The 21,988-nt window shown below is 32.1% G+C and overlaps 2 protein-coding genes across 3 annotated transcripts; both read right to left on the bottom strand.

Moving 5' to 3' along the window:
- Nucleotides 1–3,369: 3,369 nt before the first annotated feature.
- Nucleotides 3,370–7,431, bottom strand: LOC139484906 (uncharacterized). Its single transcript, XM_071268954.1, has 4 exons — nt 7,290–7,431; nt 5,347–5,494; nt 4,663–4,752; nt 3,370–3,637 (listed from the first exon to the last, which is right to left on the bottom strand). The coding sequence occupies exons 1-4, from the start codon at nt 7,308–7,310 to the stop codon at nt 3,507–3,509; spliced, it is 390 nt and encodes a 129-aa protein (XP_071125055.1). The 5' UTR covers nt 7,311–7,431; the 3' UTR covers nt 3,370–3,506.
- A 9,048-nt stretch (nt 7,432–16,479) lies between these two features.
- On the bottom strand, nt 16,480–21,603 carry LOC139484904 (uncharacterized). Of its 2 annotated transcripts, none has more exons than XM_071268950.1 (4): nt 21,511–21,603; nt 19,155–19,302; nt 17,909–18,004; nt 16,480–16,646 (listed from the first exon to the last, which is right to left on the bottom strand). In XM_071268950.1, the coding sequence occupies exons 1-4, from the start codon at nt 21,529–21,531 to the stop codon at nt 16,516–16,518; spliced, it is 396 nt and encodes a 131-aa protein (XP_071125051.1). In that variant the 5' UTR covers nt 21,532–21,603; the 3' UTR covers nt 16,480–16,515. The 2 variants fall into 2 exon arrangements, with proteins under 2 accessions (XP_071125051.1, XP_071125052.1); XM_071268951.1 differs by lacking the exon at nt 16,480–16,646 and adding an exon at nt 16,756–16,970.
- Between the last annotated feature and the right edge of the window lie 385 nt (nt 21,604–21,988).

Genomic DNA, 21,988 nt, shown 5'->3' with positions numbered 1-21,988 from the left:
CAGATAATGCGACTCATTCCCGCATTTTACTTCCCATGAGAAACACGACGGGTGTAAACAGTCATGCAATGACGTTCTAATCGGTGTTGGACCTAATCGATGACTTCACCTCAGATATTTTGTGAATTTTAGTTACTCAAGCTTCAACTTCTGTGGACTGATGTTAGTCTTTTTTTTATTCAACTAGCGGTTTAAAAAAAATTGATGCGTTAATCCATCTGTGGCAAACATTGTGCATATATTCACAGACGATTCCGTTAAAATCAATCATCATGAAATATGGAGCTATCAGCACAACACATTAGCTGTAACTTTAGAATTAAAATTTCTTAAATGTACTCCTTAGACCATGAGGGGTTCTGCAGGATAAGGGACGATTTTCGCGACGTCAAACTCTGACATATCGGGAAAAGATGCATTTTTCGACTGATTTTTATCATTCAAACTGATTTAATTTGAAAACGAGTGCATAGACCCCTATTTTTTAAAACAGCAATTTGTTTCATTTTGCAAGGAGATTATGTGACCCAAATTTTATAAAACTGTAAATAGCGCATTTTTTTTAATTTTGATAAACATGCAGCAAAAAATGACGTTTTTTCCTCTATTCATGAACATTTGATAAATGTAGAGTTATTTCGGAAAAAAAATTGCATAATTTTTAATGATACTTATAAAATCCAGAAATTACCGATTATTTAACAAAAACCATTTTGTGTTTATCTTTTAAAACAAAAAAGTTATGTCTCTCTTTCGAAAAAGAAAATACGGACACAAATCTGAATTTTGAGCAAATATACAAAATTTCGAACTCATTTTACTCAAAAAGTAGCACATGATTTTTGAATTGTTATTATGTTTTGTTGTTCAGATTTGTAGAAAAGTTACTCCACCATTCTCTATTCATTTGAGGCAAAAACTTAATTGAGGGGTTTTATTGATAAATGAACAGAATAAAATACAATCAGGACACTTAAGTGCACAAAAGTCAGTGTGATGTCATGAAAAAATACACATAGTTTTTTATATTATAATACAAAGGATGTGTGCACGCCCTGACCAAACACATATATATGTAAACAAAAATATCTCTGAACACCACATCATGTAACAACATATTTTCTTTGTAAAGTCATAGTTCACATTTTAGGGATCAAAGCAAAATCTAAAAATGAGTATAGTTTAGTAGTTGTTATCCGAGTGTCCCAAATGCAAATAATTATGCAAGATACTATTTCAAACATGTAAATAAATATATCTGAAAGACTGTCTAAGAGCCTCTGAATGATGTTCTTTGGTAGATTTATGATACTTTTTGATTTTGGAATTGGATAGGGTTTTGTTTGCTCGGATGTTCCTCTTGTTAAGAGCTGATAAAGTGGTATGATAACAGATTGTGTATATATCTATAACTGTGTCCTGGCTACCAAAGACTATAAATGCCTTATACTACAATGTTATATGATTCATTTGTTTAGAAATCACTGAGTTCAGTCAATTACTTACGCAAACGCGTTCTGAAGATGCACATACTATAATATACTTATAGTGCATCTTCATCATATCCTCATTTTCAACTTAAGTTCATACAGACTTTCTACGTCTCATCATAATTTACTAAACGAAAGTGGGCGTTGAAATAACAAGATTTTGTCAGGAAGCACGTACAATCCGGACGTTTAATCTTGTAAACTGTGTTTTTCTTGACAAGTTAACTAAGTATAAAATGCATAAAAATGTCATTGCTTGTATTTTTACAATTTGAAAATATCGAAGTTTAAGGATTATATTTCAAAGAACCGCAACATTTCGATGCATGAGTATCTGCATAGGTTCTATTCTGATTTGTTTTACAATAATTATTTTAATAAATACCTTAATTAACCAAATGTACTTTATGAGGAAAATATCAGTTTTAAAAGATACCTTTTGCCTTATTTTCATTCTTTAGTCGAAAGAAACTGATATCGCTATGGCAAAACAAATCAAACGAAGAGATAAACTAGTCCCCAAATATATTTTTTATTTTAGAACTATGATACTGAGCGAATCAAACACTTGGGTTGATCTCAGTCAATCTGGAAGATTAAGGTAAAAATATCCTGCTCCTCTAGTGGCGTCCTTCGCGTAGTTCATTATATGTACAAATTAGTTGATGTCACAATCTAGTGAAAGAGGACGAGAGTGTAACTACGACAATCGGGAGAAAGAGGACGAGAGTGTAACTACAACAATCGGGGGAAAGAGAACGAGAGTGTAACTACGACACTCGGGAGAAAGAGGACGAGAGTGTAACTACGACAAACGGGAGAAAGTTTATAAAAAGACCATAAGACCATAAACTCACCATAAACTCAATTATTCATGGTATGGTATCAATATTTCTGACCTGAAAAAACTGTTATGAAACAGATACACATCTATCTACTATATTAGATACGGAATAAATATATATAAAAGTCGACGGCTGATAAGGATTTACCTGGGATTATTCCCGAAAGAACCCGAAACATTGCATATTAAATTCTAAAAGAAATAAGCAATAAAAAAAACGTAGTGTCAGGTCAAAAATATTGATACCATACCATGAATAAGTGGGTTTATGGTCATTTTATAAAACAAAGTGGGAGTTAATAAAATATATACTTTATATACAGGCCCTGCTACATCGAAATGAAAATTTTATAATTGGAAACTTGAAATCATATCTTTTGTCGTAATGTTGTGTTCTGAACACACCCTCATTGACAATTTCAATATGTAAGTTTAGCTACGAGACCTGTATCTCTGGTATCCTTTAATTCACGTTGGATGGAAAATGTAGAATGCAGTATTTTATTGTCTTCTTTACTTGAACGACATAAGTGATAGAATGGCAAATTTTAAAGAAGTGTGGACAAAAAAGACAAGACAGTCTGCATATTTGAAAATAAATTTCACATAAACAATACCAGACAAAAATTGGGTTCTTTGTTGTGGTTTGTATATTGTTGTTTTTATTCTGTTCGTTTTTTTTTCCGTATTTTACCATGGTGTTGTTAATTTGACATTGACTTGAATTTGAATACCTGTTTGATATCTTCCGGCTTTCTTGTCATATTTACTTCGTTTTCGACAGGTACCTATCCATGTGTTACAATTAAGTAAAATATCAAACTCATAATGGAATAGTAGTATTTTCAGAATCAAAATCAACGCAAAAGAAGTATGTCTAAGATAAACAACGAAGAGGCTATATATCACAATAACAAAATCAATGGAAGTCAAGGCAATATGACGTCATAATCAATTTGACCAATCAACAATTAAGATCAAACAACCACTCGTTGATTATAAAACAAATAATCGACAGGTCAGGAAACGTTCAAATCTGATTTAGATCTCAAATTATTAGAGATATTTATTCATATACATATAACCGATTCCTTTAAGCTGTTTATAACACCGGCATAAACGTTGTTAACTTTAAATACGCGTTTTATATTTTTAATTCGTCATGGTAGAAATTAGGGAGGATAATAACATGTTGGTGGATGACAATTAGCCCAGTAATGCTGTTGCTGTTCTACCCAAGTGGCATTATAGCATCTCATTGGAGGACAACACATTCCAGACATTGGTCGATAACATTTATAACCTATAGAAAAATTAGAAAAATCATTAGACATAGATATGTGTATTTCTTTTGGATTTAAATTTGAGTGAAATACAAATAGTGTTATTGAAGAATTTAGATCTGTATAGATTAATGACGATGTTATTTTAAAAATAGTATATAATTGATTTTTTTTTATATTTTGGCTTAGTTCATTCATCATGAGATACATTTATTATTTTATGAGTGTTTAATTTTACATGTCCGAATAATGGCCTCAGTGGCCGAGTTGTTTATGTAGTTTATTAATAGCAGTCGCTATCAATGTTATGAGTTCGAATCCCGCACGTGGCAGGTGCGTTCGACTTATCTTAATTGACTAGGATTGAGAGATTTCCTGTGACAGTTTGTGGTTCTCTCCGGGCACTCCGGCTTCCTCCATCCAGTAAAAACTGGCCGCCATGATATAACCAATAGTCCTGAAAGTCAGTCAATTAAACACGTGCATATGATTATCATTAGCTCTGAAAATTGGGTCATACCTTTATATGATATAAACGTTAGAACGGAAAACATGTAAACACATTCAGTCGACTTTTTAACATTTGATGCAAAAACGTGTGACATCGACTGAATAAAATGCACAGATGTAAAGATACCTGACTCTTCATTATTTACGCTTGACATTATTTAAGAACTGCGTCAAGACTTACGAAACGCACTTTCTTTTTGTACCTGTGATATTTTTTTTTATGTTTTTATCTTTATTATTGATAAATTGGAAAACAAATGTATTCATAAGAAATCAATTTAAGATAACATGTTATGTTAATAAAGATAAAACGCTTATAAACCACACAAATAGAAAGAAAAAATCTTTTTATTTTTAAATCTGTGAGTTCTGTGGAAATGCAAAAAGAGGAAAAAAACATGGCCCTATTTTCTGAAAGGCATTTCATTTTTACTTCAGGTTTGTTAACGAATAAATTGAGTTTCTCTTGCTGTTCACGCAAGATAACATCGCATGCATGATAAAAATAACACTTTCATTTTTTTAATACACTAACCTGGTTCGCATCCACAAGAAGAGTCACAAACATCACCCTTCTTTCCAAGAACACTGGAACAAGTTCCACTTGAACCTCCTTGAACCGGAGCTAATAAATATATTGATATTCATTTATATTATAAGTTAAGTAAGGAATTTGCAGACCTTTCATTATTATGTTTCAACTTAAATACAGATTCTATTAAAAGTCCCCTGTAATTGAAAAACAGGTAATTTAACAAATACCGAACTCCGAGGAAGATTCTAAGCGGAAAGTCTCTCAGCAAATGGCAAAATCAAAAACTGAAACACATGAAACGAATAAATAACAATTGTCATATTCCTGACTTGCTACAGGCATTTTCTTAGGTAGAAAATGATGGATTAAACCTGGGTTTATAGAGACATTCAACAAGTCCCATTTGAAATGTTATGCATGAAAAAAAAAATCGAAAAATATCGAAAGAGACTGATGATACATAAAGGAGAATCACAACGTTTACTGAAGAGTCGAATTGAGAGCAACAAAATCGTACAAAAACAAACGCAATTGTATGTACTTCAAGTATATACAATTACGCTAATGCATTTATCCTATTCACTGTGCGGGACAAATTTCCCATTCCAAAATTGGTAAATCTGACTTTTTACTGGTAAGAGATATTGTAAAACTTCTTTCAACAACATTAAGGTAATAACATACCGAAGTGTTGTTCCTGGTCAGTAAGTGTATGATTGTTAGCATCCCTACAGCAAGGTGCTGTTGAAGTACAGTCATATGATTTGGTACATGTTGTACTTCTTTTTAATCTTAAATGATAATTGGAACACCACACAATTCCTAATATACTCTACAAAGAAAGATAAATGACGCAGTTAGTTTAAACGACGTAAACAAAATGTTTCGCTATTGCACAAAATACGAATAGCCGATCCTTGTTATAATTATTGTTCCTTTGTCTTGAGGAAATAAATATCATGTATTGATTTGGGGGATTGTTGCTTTTCACCATACAAAATAGAAGCAAAACAACACCAAATGCAGCATTTTTCTTTAATTATGTCAACACATTTGTGTTTTTTGTTGAAACAATCGATAGCTTCTGTTCCTTAATATGATTTTCGTGAAAGATTGTTTCGGTTTCAAAGGGTCCTTTGGATGGCAAAACGTAGATTCAAGTATTTTATCATTGGGACAGATAAATCCTACCGTGCAAAAAATGACTCTGATTCCAAAAAAAAAATCTGACATGATCAAGATACTTGATTTTTTGATTGACAACACGTTTATTACCGAGAAATTATTCAAACGTGTTGTTTTCAATTTTTTACATAACTGGGTCGATACATCTGCTGGTGATCTATCAGTCCCCGAGGGTATCATCAGCTCAGTAGTCAGTATTTCGGTACCGACATGATTTAACCAACTTAACTTAAATTATCCGTTTTTAAATTTATAAATTATTAAGAAACTAAGGTTTCAACTCCCTACGGCAAAGTTTGCTTTAGATTTATTTGGCTATTTATTTTAGGTATTTTTGACATATTGCTAGCTCTTCAACGGTTTCGGTACTTATACATCTTCCAAATGTTTGACTTTGAGCGTTCCTGACGAAGGTAAATCCAGAAAAGCGCTTTGGATGCAAGAAATTATTCAAACGTGTTGTTTTCAATTTGTTACATTTGGTGATGTGTTTTTAAACAAACTATTGGCATTTCCATAGGAACCAACTGTGCCTCTCTTCTTGCCGACCTGTTCTTTTATTCTTATGACGCTGAAATTGGGTGTTTTTGCCAATGATGATCCCACAAAACTAGAGATAAAGGATACTACAGATACAGTTAAGTCGGCCTCAAATCTGCTTACCCTTCTGGAGCACATAAGATCACCCCTAGTTTTTGGTGGGGTTCCTGTTGCTTATTCTTTAGTTTTCTATGTTGTGTCATGTGTACTATTGTTTGTCTGTTTGTTTTTTTTTTTTTCTTTTTTAGCCATGGCGTTGTGAGTTTATTTTCGATCTATGAGTTTGACTGTCCCTTTGACATATTTCGTCCCTCTTTTTGAGCTATTATAAACGTTGTTGAAGGATTAAAATCGTGTCTAAAAAAAGATCAATCAGAAATGGTAATATATTCCTTGGGTAGTAAATCCTAATTTTTCTGATCAATTTCAAGTTTTTAAAACAATTTTATATGGTGCTTAGCTTACATAGCACTGATTACAGTCAATTATTACAGGGTATTTATCAGTATGTAGCACGATCGTAGTTGTGACCTTATTGAATTATCAAAAGTCGGTGCTTACGAACACATCAATTATAAAGTGCCTTTCTTAAAATGTCCGCTGATAAATTTAAAGTATTAAAATACTAAGTGTCTAGCTTGAAATCATAAGATTGTCAACATGCATCAATTTTATAAAATTAAGACTTGGAAAATTGCCATGAAGATAAATTAAATGTGCATGTTCATATATAACTTCCTTCATTGATATGACTTGATACAACGCCATAATTTTTAATCAACTCTGTACCAAATTTGCATTATGAGAGATAATTACTCGTAAAAATGCTTCCAATTGTCAACAAAAGTTCTTTGGTGTTATGATAAAGCTGTTCACCCTGAAATTAAATAAAATATACATACCAGTATAATTAAATACTTCATATTCCTTATATCCTTATCTTCAAATGATGTTCACTTTCTATTTCTTATCATTATATACTTAACAATAGTGGGCGTGTTGATAACAGCATTAGTCAGGAAAGACGTACGATCCAATCTTTTTAACTTTTTTATCATCATAAGTTCAGATTAGTATTGTGATACACACTGAACAATTGGTTGGGCTGTTTGTTACAGAAGGAATTTATTTTTATCATTTGCATTTTATCATAAAATACATCATATTACATCATGTCTAGTATTCAGCTATGGTCTTAAAGTAAACTTTAGTATTGAAAGCGTACAATTGTCACAGCTTGTATTTCTATGAATAAATAGAAATTCAGTACATTCTTTGATTAAGATTTAAATTGAAAAATATATTTTATATACCCGCAACATCATGATCAAGAAAAACAAATGTACAAAAGGAAGGTCTCCACATTCTAAACAATCTTTTCCTTTTAGATTTTCTATTTATCTAATACTTTTTAAGATAACAAACGGATTTTCGTTTTGACATTTTGCCCTTTATTTTATTATGTTTAGTCATGACTCTTTTGTTGGTCATAGGACCCCTAGGAAGGGTTGTGATATAGATTCATCAATTCTAATATGTTTGACGTGAAATTTGAACAAGTTTTGATAAAAAATATATATACTCAGCAAGACAAATATTGGAACATTTTCAAACTTTCAGTTTCACAATGTCATGTTGTGTTTGCTACAAAGTTGCAAAATCTGGTTTAGTTTAAGCATTAACAGAACACGTGGTACACTGCTGCTTCAAAAAAAAGGATGTATACTGGTTGACTTTTACCCGTCCGTCCGGTCGCATTGTTTTCGCATTGGTATGAATATTGATTCACTTATAGGGTCTTTGCATCGGAAATAAACACATCCATTCTAAAACCAGTCGTTGGTATGATACGGGTAATATATTCTCATATCCCCCCCCCCCCCCCAATGGGATGGATGTTGCTTAATTTTCCCATTTTGAAGACTTAATCTTTCAATCAGTTTCATTAAAATTGGAGCTGGCATGTCAGTAACTGATCATGATAGTAGTCCTTGGTTTATATATGTCATTGTCATTTTTCTTATATTCTTTTGTTACCTATTCTGACATCGGACTCATTCTTCTTTTAAACTGGGTTTTACTGTGCGAACTATTGTGTGTTTCTTGATTATACATTGACTTGGGATATAGTGAGAGGGTTGAGATCTCAGAAAACATGTTTAACCCAGCTGTATATGTTTTGGAGTTTAGTATGACGTCAATTTTCACTTAAATAGTACACATTTTTATTTAGAGGCAAGCTAAAGTCCACCTTTAGGTGCAGGATTTTCTCGTTACAATTTATACCCATTTGTGGCCTTCTTTTGTGATCTGTTCTTTGGTCGTGTTGTCTCTTTGACATTTTCCCCATTTGCATTCTCAGTTTTATGGTATACTTCTGATTCATTTTCACATCAATTGCTCATCACCTTCCTGTTAACGGAATACTTATATATTCTTTCACATATGGGCCATGTTCGTTTCAAATATGACACGAAATACATATGTAGACTTTCTTAAACTCAAAATCAACATTCATCTAATTTGAAATTAATTAAATTTGGTATGATTGCAAAAAAGACAATTATCCGCAAAATTTCTAATAAGTGAATGGAATCAAAATATAAGCAATCGAATGTCATTCGATACTGAAAAAACATACCGTATAATTAATGAATGGCTATTATTTATTGGGAATTTATTGAACCATAAAACTAATTTTTGACTCTTCACATTGAATAATTCGCGAAGCGGATTATGTAAAATGTGAAGAGTCAAAAATTAGTTTTATGGTTCAATAAAATCAAAATAAATTATTGCCATTCATTATAAATAAATTTCTATCAAAAATAAGGCTCAAAGAACTTTTTATATTAATTATATTAAAACATTAACAACGTACACACAAGTTGGCGTATGAATATACAACGTCAGAGTGGGCGTGTCGCCATAAAAATTGACAACATTGAAAGTAAAACTAATAATTTTAACCAATCAGAAGACAGTAAATACACCAAATTTATTTATTTGGCTATAAAAAATGAAAACAACATGTTATACACTGCATGCCCTTAAAGGGCTTGTCTGGAATTACCTTCATCATGATCAGTTAAAGCAAAATGTTTGAAACCCACTGATGTATAAAAGCCGACAAAGATAAAGACCTATACAATATACGTATACCTAGACGATCAATAAAGGCCTTCAAAATAGTTAATCATCATAGGGCAACTTTGCTTTAGGAAGTTGAAACCTTACTTTCCTAATTGTTTCAAAATATATAAACGGACAATTTTAGAAATATTTGTTACAAATCATGTTCGGTCTTTTTCTGAAATTAGTTCCATCAAAACTTTTGATTTTTCAACCCTGTATACCACCATTCCCCATGTGAAATTGAAAAAGCGCCTAAAAGAAATAATCCACAATGCCTTTCAACATAAAAATGGTAGCATACGCTATAAATTTATTACTTTGGGATTTCATAAGACATATTTCGTAAATAGTGACAAACAAAAAGGTAAAATATGCTACACAGAAGAACAAGTGGTCAGTATGCTGGAGTTTCTTATCGACAACATATTTGTTGAGTTTGGAGGTAGACTTTTCCAACAAATTGTCGGCATTCCTATGGGAACAAACTGTGCGCCTTTTCTTGCCGACCTCTTCTTATTTTCATATGAATCGGAGTTCCTCCAGACACTTGTAAAAAACAAGAGAATCAAAGAAGCCAGATTATTTAATTTCACTTTCAAATATATTGATGATGTTCTTTCCATAAACAATCCGAATTTTTCTGATTGGGTTCCATTAATATATCCCAAAGAACTAGAGATTAAAGAAACAACAGACACGGCTTCCTCCGCCTCATTTTTAGACTTATATCTCGAATTTGACTTACACAGTCATCTCAGTACCAGAATCTATGACAAACGAGACGATTTTAATTTTGAAATCATAAATTTCCCCCACCTTAGTAGCAATATACCAACTGCACCTGCATATGGGATATATATTTCCCAACTTATTCGATATTCAAGAGCTTGCAGCTCCTACTCAGACTTTGTAATACGTCATCAGTGTCTGAGTAGAAAGTTGATGAAACAGGGGTATGTCAAAGAACGTCTCGTTCTTTTTCTAAAAAAGTTCATCGGAAGGTACCAAGACCTTGTTGATAAATATTCCGTATCAACTTCTCAAATAATACACGATGGTCTTGATGTATAGATTCTTCGTACTGATGTTGTTTATCATCTTAACAACGTGTTTTATAGTTCTTTCATTTGTCTTTGTTCTATTATTAATATTACTTTTACTGTTGAATGGTTTCATGTGATATCCGTTTCACGTGGCTCGGTACTTATACATCTCGTCAATGTGTTTGTATTGGCTTTCATTTTTTTGTGGTTTGTTTTGTATTTGCGACCTTTTGTATTTCTTTTGTTCTTATAACGTGACTCTGTACTTTAAAAGATCCCGTCAGTATGATATTGTTCTATTATATGTCATTATGATATATTTCTATTATGAATTACAATATACGTTGAACCACAAACGTCAAAATCATTCAATCGCGTAGTGGAATTAACTATTTTTGGATTCTTATAAATTCTATATATAATTTTTGGACTAGTTTAAATCTCGGTCTATTTCTTAAATTTATTCTTACATACTTTTGATTTTTTAACCCTGTATGCTAACATTCCCATGAAAATTTTAAAATTGTTTGTACGCACATTGAACGACAAATTTATGTGACGTATAAAGTTTTCTGACGTCAGACACTCAAATCAATAAATGTGTTCGTAGATTGTAGATGTTTTTGTGTTCTGTTAAATTGTTCCTTTTAAAATTGTTAAACGATGATGACTGATGTACCCATATTTTGACTATTATATTTATTGTGTCTGTTTATTTAACGCATTAATGTAAAAATATCGGAAATTGATGAGGCTGTCATTAAAGTGAGAGGGTTAGCGCTATAGAACCAGGTTTAATCCACCATTTTCTACATTTGAAAATGCCTGTACCAAGTCAGGAATATGACAGTTTTTGTCCATTCGTTTTTGATGCGTTTTGTTATTTGATTTTGCCATGTGATTATGGACTTTCCCAATTGATCTTCCTCTAAGTTCAGTATTTTTGTGATTTTACTTTTTACTATTAAAGCCCAAACATTAAAATAAGAAACATTTCAATCGAGAAAAATAATGGCCTAATTTAAAACAAATATGACGTTTAGACATGCTTTGATAAAAGGCACCAACCATCTCCTTAAAATAGGACTGTGGTGAAACAGAACAACATAAAAACAAACAACAAAATCAAATGAAAAGGGCTTTAAACTCATCATATCGATTCTAATCAGAAAATATCAAATAATAAACTCATCTATTAAGCCAGACGCGCTTTTTGACTGCAAAAGACTCATGAGTGATGCTAGAATTGTCCCTATTTAAATGGCCCAAAAGACCAAGTGAACTTTTCTCATCACTTTGCGTCCGTCGTCCGTCGTCGTCGTTAACTTTTACAAAAATCTTCTCCTTTGAAACTACTGGGCCAAATTTAACCAAACCTGGGAACAATCATCATTGGGGTATCTAGTTTGAAAATTTTGTCCGGTGACCTGCCAAACCAACTAAGATTGCCGCCATGGCTAAAAATGAAACATAGGGGTAAAATGTATATTTTGGCTTATAACTCTGAAACCAAAGAATTTAAAGTAATCTGACAAATTGTTTACTAAGTTAAGATCTATCTGCCCTGTAATTTTCAGATGAATCGGACAATGGGTTGTTGGGTTGCTGCCCCTGAATTGGTAATTTTAAGGAAACTTTGTCCGTTTTCGGTTATTATCTTGAAAATTATTATAGATAGAGATAAACTGTAAACAGAAATAATGTTCAGCAAAGTAAGATCTACAAATAAGTCAACATGATCAAAATGGTCAGTTGACCCCTTAAGGAGTTATTGCCCTAAATAGTCATTTTTTTCCAATTTTTCGTAAATTTTGTAATCTTTTACAAAAATTTTCTCCTCTGAAACTACTGGACCAATTTAACCAAATTTAGCCACAATCATTATAAGGGTATCTAGTGTAATATTGTGTGCAGTGATCCGGTCAGCCAACCAAGATGGCCGCCATTGGCTAAAAATAAAAGATAGGGGTAAAATGTAGATTTTGGCTTATACCTCTAAAACCAAAGCATTTAAAGCAAATCTTACCAAGGGGTTAACTTGTTTATCTAGTAAATATCTATCTGCCCTGAAATTTTTAGGTGAATTGGACATCTGATTTTTAGGTTGCTGCCCCCCCCCCCCCCCCCCCCCAACCCCAAATTGGTAATTTTTAAAGAAATTTGGCCGTTTTTTGTTATTATCTTGAATACTGGTATAGATAGAAATAAACTGTTTACAGCAATAATGTTCAGCAAATTAAGATCTACATTGTTTTTCAAGTCATTATCTATGTGCCCTGAAATTTGTTAATGAATTGGACAACTGGTTGTTGGGTTGCTTCCATTTTTAAAGAAATTTTGCCGTTTATTTGTTATTATCTTGAATACTATTATATATAGAGATAAACTGTAAACAGCAATAATGTTCAGCAAAGTAAGATCTACAAATAAGTTAACATTACCAAAATCGTCAGTAGACCCGACCCCTTAAGGAGTTATTGCCCTTTATAGTCAATTTTTAACAATTTTCATTAAGTTGGTCAGTTTTGGTAAGTTTTTACAAAATGTTTTCCTCTGTTGCTAAAGGGCCAAGTTCAATACAGATAGAGAAAATTGTAAGAAGCAAGAATGATCAGTACAGTTTGATCTACAAACACATCACCATCACGAAAACACAATTTTGTCATGAATCCATCTGTATCCTTTGTTTAATATGCACATAGACCAAGGTGAGCGACACAGGCTCTTAAGAGCCTCAAGTTTGTTCATGAATGTTCATGTATAAATTTGAAACAAGTTCACAGAAACGATTGTCTTTTTTACGAGCAGTGTAGTTTTCATTTATTTTTTAATTCTAGAATAATACCCGAATATTCTAAACGTTTGTTATTATCGTGTCTGTTGTGACGTTTTGGATTTAAATGAGCGTTATCAAAGGTATACACAATAGAATGTTTGACTTAATGGAATAAATGTTTCTTTTATGTTAAATTCAATTCAAAAAAACATTGTAATTGCAAAAGAAAACCTAAAAGTGACACTCTCGAATAATTTCCACTATATATTGAGTGGGAATATGTGTAGATACAATCCAGTAATAACCTACAAGGCTAGAGAGAAATATAATTTAATTTTTGCGTAGAGTAAGAGTAGGGAGTGATACAATTTCATCAAAAATACCAATAATGTTTTATTTGTTCAGCCTTCATAATTGACCATGATCTACATTTAAGGCTTCATAAAACAAAGAAATGATCACGGGCAATATTTTGACACTGGCATTAACTGGTATTTCCGTGTAATATCAAAGATATTCTTTTTTACATAATGCCTCTTATATCAACGTTAATTGTTTTTTTTTTATCTATCATTGCGTCAGACGGTTATTCGTTAAATTTTTTAAATCAACAATAGTTAGTGCATATATATGAGAAGATGTGAGTGCCAATGAGACAACTTTCCATCCAAATAACAATTTATAAAAGTAAACCATTATAGGTCAAGGTACGGCCTTCCACACGGAACATTGGCTCACACCGAACAACACGTTTTAAAGGGCCCTAAAATTACTAGTGTAAAACCATTAAAACGTGAAAACCAACGTTCTAATCTATATTAAAAACACGATAAATGAGAAACACGTATACATTACATAAACAAACGACAACTACTGTACATCAGATTCCTAACTTCGGAAAGGTGCAAACATTTGTAGCGAGATTAAATGTTTTAATGGTACAAAACCTTCCTCCATTTTTGAAACAATAGTATAACATCACAATATAGAAAAACACACGATAAAATATCAATTGAAAGGCTTAACTTAATCAAAAACGTAAATTACGACACTATGGAAGAATAAATTTGATCTGCGATACCTGAATGCAATACATAGTTAATAAAATTATCAGGGATAAATATTTAAGGTCAAAAGTAAATAAACGAGTTCATACAAAGCTATGGTAAGATACCACTGTGAAATATTTAACAATTTTTAGAAAATCATCACTTTTGGAAGAATAAAACGGTTTCATATTCTACACAGGTAAATGAAAAATAGCTTTATCGGTACTCCAAATAATCAAAGCTGGTATAATGACAAAATCCATATAAACATAAAATAACAAAAAGCATCACAAATAGTATCAAGAGGTCAAATTAACAATAAAGAACTGTATATCCTCATAATGTTAGCTCATGCCAAGTAAACAACTTTTTACATTTCACCAAGGAGAAAAAAAAACACCTAGAAACTGATGAATCATCACTGTAAAATAGCCTCATCACCTCAATGGCTGATATCCATTAATTGTTAACTGGTCTCTTTTGTACTTTTATGTACAGGTTGTCCTCATCTTCAGTCTAAAGTGTAATCATAAAATGGATTTAGTTTTTAAAGACGCTGATGAAGTCTGGCATAATAGTACGCATAACTGAAGCAATGTATTGCGCTTTACACAGCTTGGCTTTTTTAAATTTTTATTTGCCATTTATAAGGAATTTTCCTTGGAGTTCGGTATTTTTGTTATTTAACTTTTAAAATTGTATTTTTTTACTACTGTCCAATGTTGCATAGAGGGTTTGGCGCTAGCAGACTTATCTATCCTCGACTCATTATGTAAGTGTCTGTCTGGACTCAGTATCCAGTAAATCAATGGTACTTTTCGTTAATTGTTCCTGTCCCAGTTTTTCAACTCTAACCAATTTTACCAATCAATATACGCGCATTTAACTTATCACAGTATCGTCATTTGGTTGACAATGCATTGTGCGCCTTACTTCAAGTAATAATGTATAAAACAAATGGGATTGCACGATCATTGTGTACAATATCTCTGTAGATAAAAAGATCACGTATCGACAGAACTTTTTCAAAAAATATTTTTACTCATTCTAAACTCATATCAAAAAACTAATTGCTTTCATGTGAATTAATATATACATGTATGAAGTAATATTCAGGTCGTTAATTGTCTGTCTATAAAAAAGAAGATGTGGTTTGATTGCCAATGAGACAACTATCCACAAAAGACCAAAATGACACAGACATTAACAACTATAGCATGTATAGGTCACCGTACGGCCTTCAACAATGAGCAAAGCCCATACCGCATAGTTAGCTATAAAAGGCCCCGATAAGACAATGTAAAACAATTCAAACGAGAAAACAAACGGCCTTATTTATGTAAAAAAAAAATGAACGAAAAACAAATATGTAACACACAAACAAACGACAACCACTGAATTACAGGCTCCTGACTCGGGACAGGCACATACATAAATAATGTGGCGGGTTAAACATGTTAGTGGGATCCCAACTCTCCCCCTAACCTTGGACAGTGGTATAACAGTACTACATAAGAACGAACTATAAAAATCAGTTGAAAAAGGCTTAACTCATCAGATGGACAAAAATACAAGTGGACGTGGCCCGGTTTTTATACCCCCGACACAAAAAGACACAATGAACATATCTGAAAGTACTCGCAGTTATCTGACAGCTAGTTCAAAGCCACTAACAACTAATAAAAAATCATGTAACTAAGACTAAACTATCAATCCGTACACATCCAACATCCCATGGATTTAGTGTAAAGACGTCATAAACAGCCAGAGAAAAACAATATATATATTATACATTAACTAGAATTATAACAAACATGTTTTGCAAATTGAGAGTAATTCATATTTACACATATAAATAGACGTCTTTTTTTTACCTACTTCGATATTTTGTCTCCGGCGCTTCACACTCTTCGTCTAAGAAAATCTGCCGTACATTTGGAATGACATGACGTCTTATTTGCCATAGATTAGGAATCTGCCATAAATTTGGAACGCACCATATATTTAAGTCCTACATATATATTAGTATACATGTAACCGATTGTCTAAAATATATTAATACTCCGTCATTAACATACTTAACATTAAATACGCGCTCAATATTTTCATTTTATTACGGTTTGATTTATGGAGGTACAAAACATGTTGGTGGGTGACAATTAGCCCAGTGATCTTGTTGCTGTTTTACCAAAGCGGCATCATAGCATCTTCTTGGAGGACAGCAAACTCCAGACATTGGCCGATAACATGTATAACCTACAGCATAATAAAAATAAATCATCATATACAGATATAAGAATTTATTTTGGATCTAGATTTGAATGAAATATAAATGTTATAACTGAAGAATGCTATATGGTCTGTACATTTTATGACGATGTTATTTTAAATATATTATTATTTTTTTTTCCTGTAGTTCCGTTTTTTGGAGTAGTCCAATCATCATAAGATTCATCAATCATTTATTGAGTATTTATAATTTAACTTGTCAGAGATATTTAGCCGGTTTCCCATTAAACAAAATGTAGGCATCTGTGCCTGAGTGGTTAGAGTATGTCTTCTACGGCCATCACTAGCAAGCTGTTAAACAAAGATTATAAGTTGTAATCAGCATGTGACAAGTGCGTCTGATTCTTATTCTAATTTGCCGTTTCAGTATGTAATGCATCCTGGGTAAAATTTTCAAAAGTGTACACCAAAACGTCCTGATTGGTTAAAATGTCATAAACAATGGAAACCAATGACGTGACGTTATTTTCATTTTTGGATACGAACAATGAAATTACCCGTAATGCTTTAGATTATGAAACGGCCAATTGACTAGTATTGTGAGTTTTCTTTTGTATGTTTTGGTTCGTTCAAGGCTTCATTCATCCAATACAAGCTGATCGCCATGGTATAGCCAATATAACTGAATATGTTATTATTTTTAACAGCAACAATAAATATATCAATTAAACACATGGTTATCATTAGCTATATGTGGGACTTTTATACTGTATGAAATAAAATATAAACACATTAAGTCGGCTTTTTAACATTTGATGCAAAAACTGGTGACATCAACTAAATAAAAAATGTACTGATGCCTGATTCTTCATCATTTATGCATTATTTAAGAACTGCTTTACGAAACACACTTTCTTTTTGTACCTTTGATGTTTCGGTATTTTGTGTTTTTTAATGTTTTATTTTTATCATCGATGAATTTGAAAACATAGGAAATCATTTTATGATACAATTTCATGCCGATAAAGATAAACTACTGATATACCACTGATAAATCACATAGAAAGAAAATAACATTTGTTTTTCAAAATCTATTAGTTCTGTAGAAATCCACACAGTGGAACAAAACATCGCCTTATTATCGGACGGCCTTTAATTTTTACTTTACGTGTCCTGTATCAATAACGATAGAATTGAGGTTCTTCTGCTGTACACGTAAGACAACATCGCATGCATGCAAAATTTATATTTAATGCTAAATTAGTATTTTATAATATACATGTACTAACCAGATTCGCATCCACAAGAAGAGTCACATTCTTCCCCTTTCTTTCCAAGTTCACTCGAACATATTCCACTTGGAGTTGAACCTCCTAGAACCGAACCTAATAAATAAATAAGTAGATATACTAGGAAGATGTGGGACGAGTTCCAATGACGCAACTCTCCATCCAAGTCACAATTTATAAAAATAAACCATTATAGGTCAAGGTACGGTCTTCAACAAGGAGTCTAGGTTCACACCGAACAGCAAGCTATAAAGTGCCCCAACCATTACTGGTGTAAAACCATTCAAACGGGACAAACGGTCTAATCTATATAAAAAACGAGAAACACCGATGAACCACACAAACATACGACAACCATTGAACATCAGATTCCTGACTTAGGACAGGTGCAAACACTCATATCATTATTTAAGTTAGTTCATTTCAACTAAAATGCAGATTCTACGAAATTCCCCGGTTATCGAAAAATGTAAAATAAACAATACCGAGCTCCGAGGAAATTTCTAAACGGAAACTCCCGAAGCAAATGGCAAAATCAATAGCTCAAACACATCAAACACATCAAACGAATGGATAACAACTATCATATTACTGACTTGCTACCGGCATTATTTTGTATGTAGAAAATGGCGAAAGAACCCTGAAAATTGAAGAATCTATTACTCTTTAACGTTGCATTCAAAAAAGGTAATTATAGAAATGATTCGAACTAGTTAAAGTGTGTAAGTGATTTCAGAGAAACATCAACAATATTTGTTTAATGTATTTATCTCCGCCAATAGACAGTTGGGAGATTCTTTTCGTGTTACTGTGGATGTTTGTATGTTGTTAAAATTGTATTTACAATATAATAATAAAAACCACGAATATGTAAAAATGATATGCCAGTAATAATTTCAAAACATATTGAAAAAGGGGCATGCGTAAGCTTGTGAATAAAATAAAAGATAAATTTTACTCAATATTTGTTGCGTGTTCCTACCTACTGAAAGTCATCGTAGATCTCATGCTATGTTATAGTATAACTGATAACTAAGCTAGAGATTCTAAAATAAAACGATTTACTAAATTTCGTTTGGCTTAATATTAATGATAATTTGCGTTTACATACTTTCAGTATATACAATTACGCTGGTGCATTAATCATACACAATGTGAGGGACAAATTTGCCATTCAAAAATTAGTTAATCTGACTTTTAAGTGGTAACAGATATCGTAAAACTTCTTACTACAACAGTAACATACCGAAGTGATTTTCCTGGTCAGTAAGTGTATTATGATAAGCATCCCTACAACATGGTGCAGTTGAAGTACAGTCACGTGATTTGGTACATATAGTACTGTTACTTGATCTTAAATGATAATTGGAACACCACACGATTCCTAATATACTCTGCAAAGAAAGGTAATTAGCGCAGTTAGTTATAACGACGTAAACAAAGTGTTTTCCATTGCACAAACTAAGGTAGCCGATCCTTGTCATATCTAATAACATTGTTCCTTTGACTTGATGAAATTAATGTCATGTAATGATTTAGGGGTTTGTTGCTCTATACATTACAAAACAAAAAGCATCAATCCCATAAAACTTAAGATAAAGAATACAACACATACAGTTAAGTCTGTTTCATTGACAATGAGTCTCAAAACTTTACGACAAAAGAGATAATTTGAGGTTTCCAATTGTAAACTTTCCATTTCTATGTAGCAACATCCCTGTATATGGAGTATATTTCTCCGTTTTCATAAGATATTTCCTTAGATGTTTTTTTTCTATCATGATTTCCTTGATAGAGGGTTGCTGGTTAAAAGTTATAACGATGAGCTTGAAATAACTCCTTCGTAAATTTTACAGATGTAATCACGAGTTGGTTGAGCGTTATGGAATATTCGTTTCACAGATGATAGCGGATATGTTCATAATGTCGTACTACAATCTCGTCTGCTTTTCACGAATGTGATCTACAGAATTAGACTTGTTACCAGGTTTGTATAAACATGATCAACACGATATATGACAAGATCTGTAAGTGATACGATTAAATCAGTTTTTACAGATTTCTGGTAGTTTACAAAGAAAGATGTTACTGTGTTAACATAATGTTCATATGGCAGATTTTATTAACGAATATAAATAATGAAGTCCGACAGAATTAATGTATGATAACATTTTGAAGAGTTTTTTATATAGATGTATGAAACTTTCTGATTTTCGATGTCTAGTTTCGAATAGAAGTAGTTTTATCACACCTTGTCATGTTATATTTTGTTAGTTTTTATCCAATTATGAGTTGAGATATTATAAACATTTTTGAAGGATTAAAATGTTGTCTTCAAAAGATCCATCAGAAATGGTAATTTATTCCTTGGGTAGTCAATCCTTATTAATTTCATAAATGATGTAATATTTGTATAGATTTAAAATCAATGATATATTGTGCATAGCTAACATAGCATTGCGTGTAGTCTATTATTTACTGGGTATTAATAGTATGGAGCCCGAAGTATTTACATCGTAGTTATGAACTTATTGACGTTATCAGTGGTTGGTGCTTACGAACTGACATGAATAATAAAGTGCCTTTCTAACAATCTACGTTGATAAGTTTAAATTATTAATAAACTAAGAGTTTAGCTTTCTTATCCCAGACATAGATTACCTTAGCCGTATTTGGCACAACTTTTTAGAATTTTGGATCCTCAATCCTCTTCAACTTTGTACTTGTTTGGCTTTATAACTATTTTGATCTGAGCGTCACTGATGTCTTATGTAGACGAAACGCGCGTCTGGCGTACTAAAATATAATCCTGGTACTTTGATAACTATTTGTATCATAAGGTTTTCAAATTACATCATTTTCATTTTTCACAGCCAAAAGGTTAATACGGAGCATCCAATTAAATTATATTTTTATTAGATTAAGAATTTTAATGTGATCAACAAAACACATTAAATGTGCATGTTCATATATAACTTCCTTTATTAATATAAAGTGATACAACGCCATAATTTTTAATCAACTTTGTACCAAATGTGCATTATGAAAATTTTTCGCAAAAATGCTGCCAAATTATAATGTCCGAGACCACAACTGTGGTCCCTTGTTTATCGTTGTTCAAAAATATAGTCCGTAGTGTTGACAGTGGGTTACTTGCTATTAATTTTTCTACCCCTTCCAAATTTATTTCTCCATATTTAATGCCTTAAATTGCAAGTAGGGGGGTGAAATTACACTGTAAAAATATTTGGGTCCAGAATTTCAAAGGAAAGTAGTGATTTGGGCCAGCTGAAAAAAGTTTAAAATTAGCACTTCGGAAGCTGTCAAAAGATTTCAAGACGCCCTAAACATAAAATTGTCCATATTTTGAATTAGAGCCGATGAAGTTTTCTATAATTTTGATATAATTTGTCCCAAAAGTAGTACAACACACTGTAAAAGTTTCTTTGAGAAAGCGCAGGTGGGATTTTTTTTATTTTCATTTATGTTCTTAAAGAAATGCACTATGAAATAATTGTGGTCTCGGACCTTAAGTCTCTTTTCGAAAGGTCTTTAGTGGTATGTTGAAGATGCTCTCTGAAATAAAAGTTAAATATACTTACCAGTATAATCAAATACTTCATATTCCTTATAACCTTATATTCAAATGACGTTCATTTTCCATTTCTGGTCATTATATACTAAACAATAGTGGGCGTTTTGATAACCGCATTTGTCAGGAAACACGTACGATCCAAACTAATAACTCTTTTTATCACCATAAGTTCAGAACTGGGTTGCACAAACGTCATTTAACTTAAGTATTAGTTAAATATATTTTAAACCTCAATTAAAACTAAATGACTGTTATTTCTGTTGCACAAAGGTTTATTAGAGTTAAATAACCTTTAAATGTGACTTAACATTACGGAAAGTTAAAAGTGTTAAGCGGGCACTTAAATTTTAAATAGGGAGTTTAAAATGGAGGAAATATTGTTGTTTGGTAAAAGATCCAAAGCCACCCAGAAAATATAGAGAAAGGCTACTTACATAAGATGACCTCACAGACAAGGAGCTCCGAGCAAGGTACAGATACGGGAG

Source organism: Mytilus edulis, chromosome 8, assembly GCF_963676685.1.
Source record: "Mytilus edulis chromosome 8, xbMytEdul2.2, whole genome shotgun sequence".
In the NCBI taxonomy this organism is placed as follows: Eukaryota; Metazoa; Mollusca; class Bivalvia; order Mytilida; family Mytilidae; genus Mytilus; species Mytilus edulis.
The sequence above is the reverse complement of the archived record's forward strand: the minus strand, read 5'-3'. Positions and strand labels throughout refer to the sequence as shown.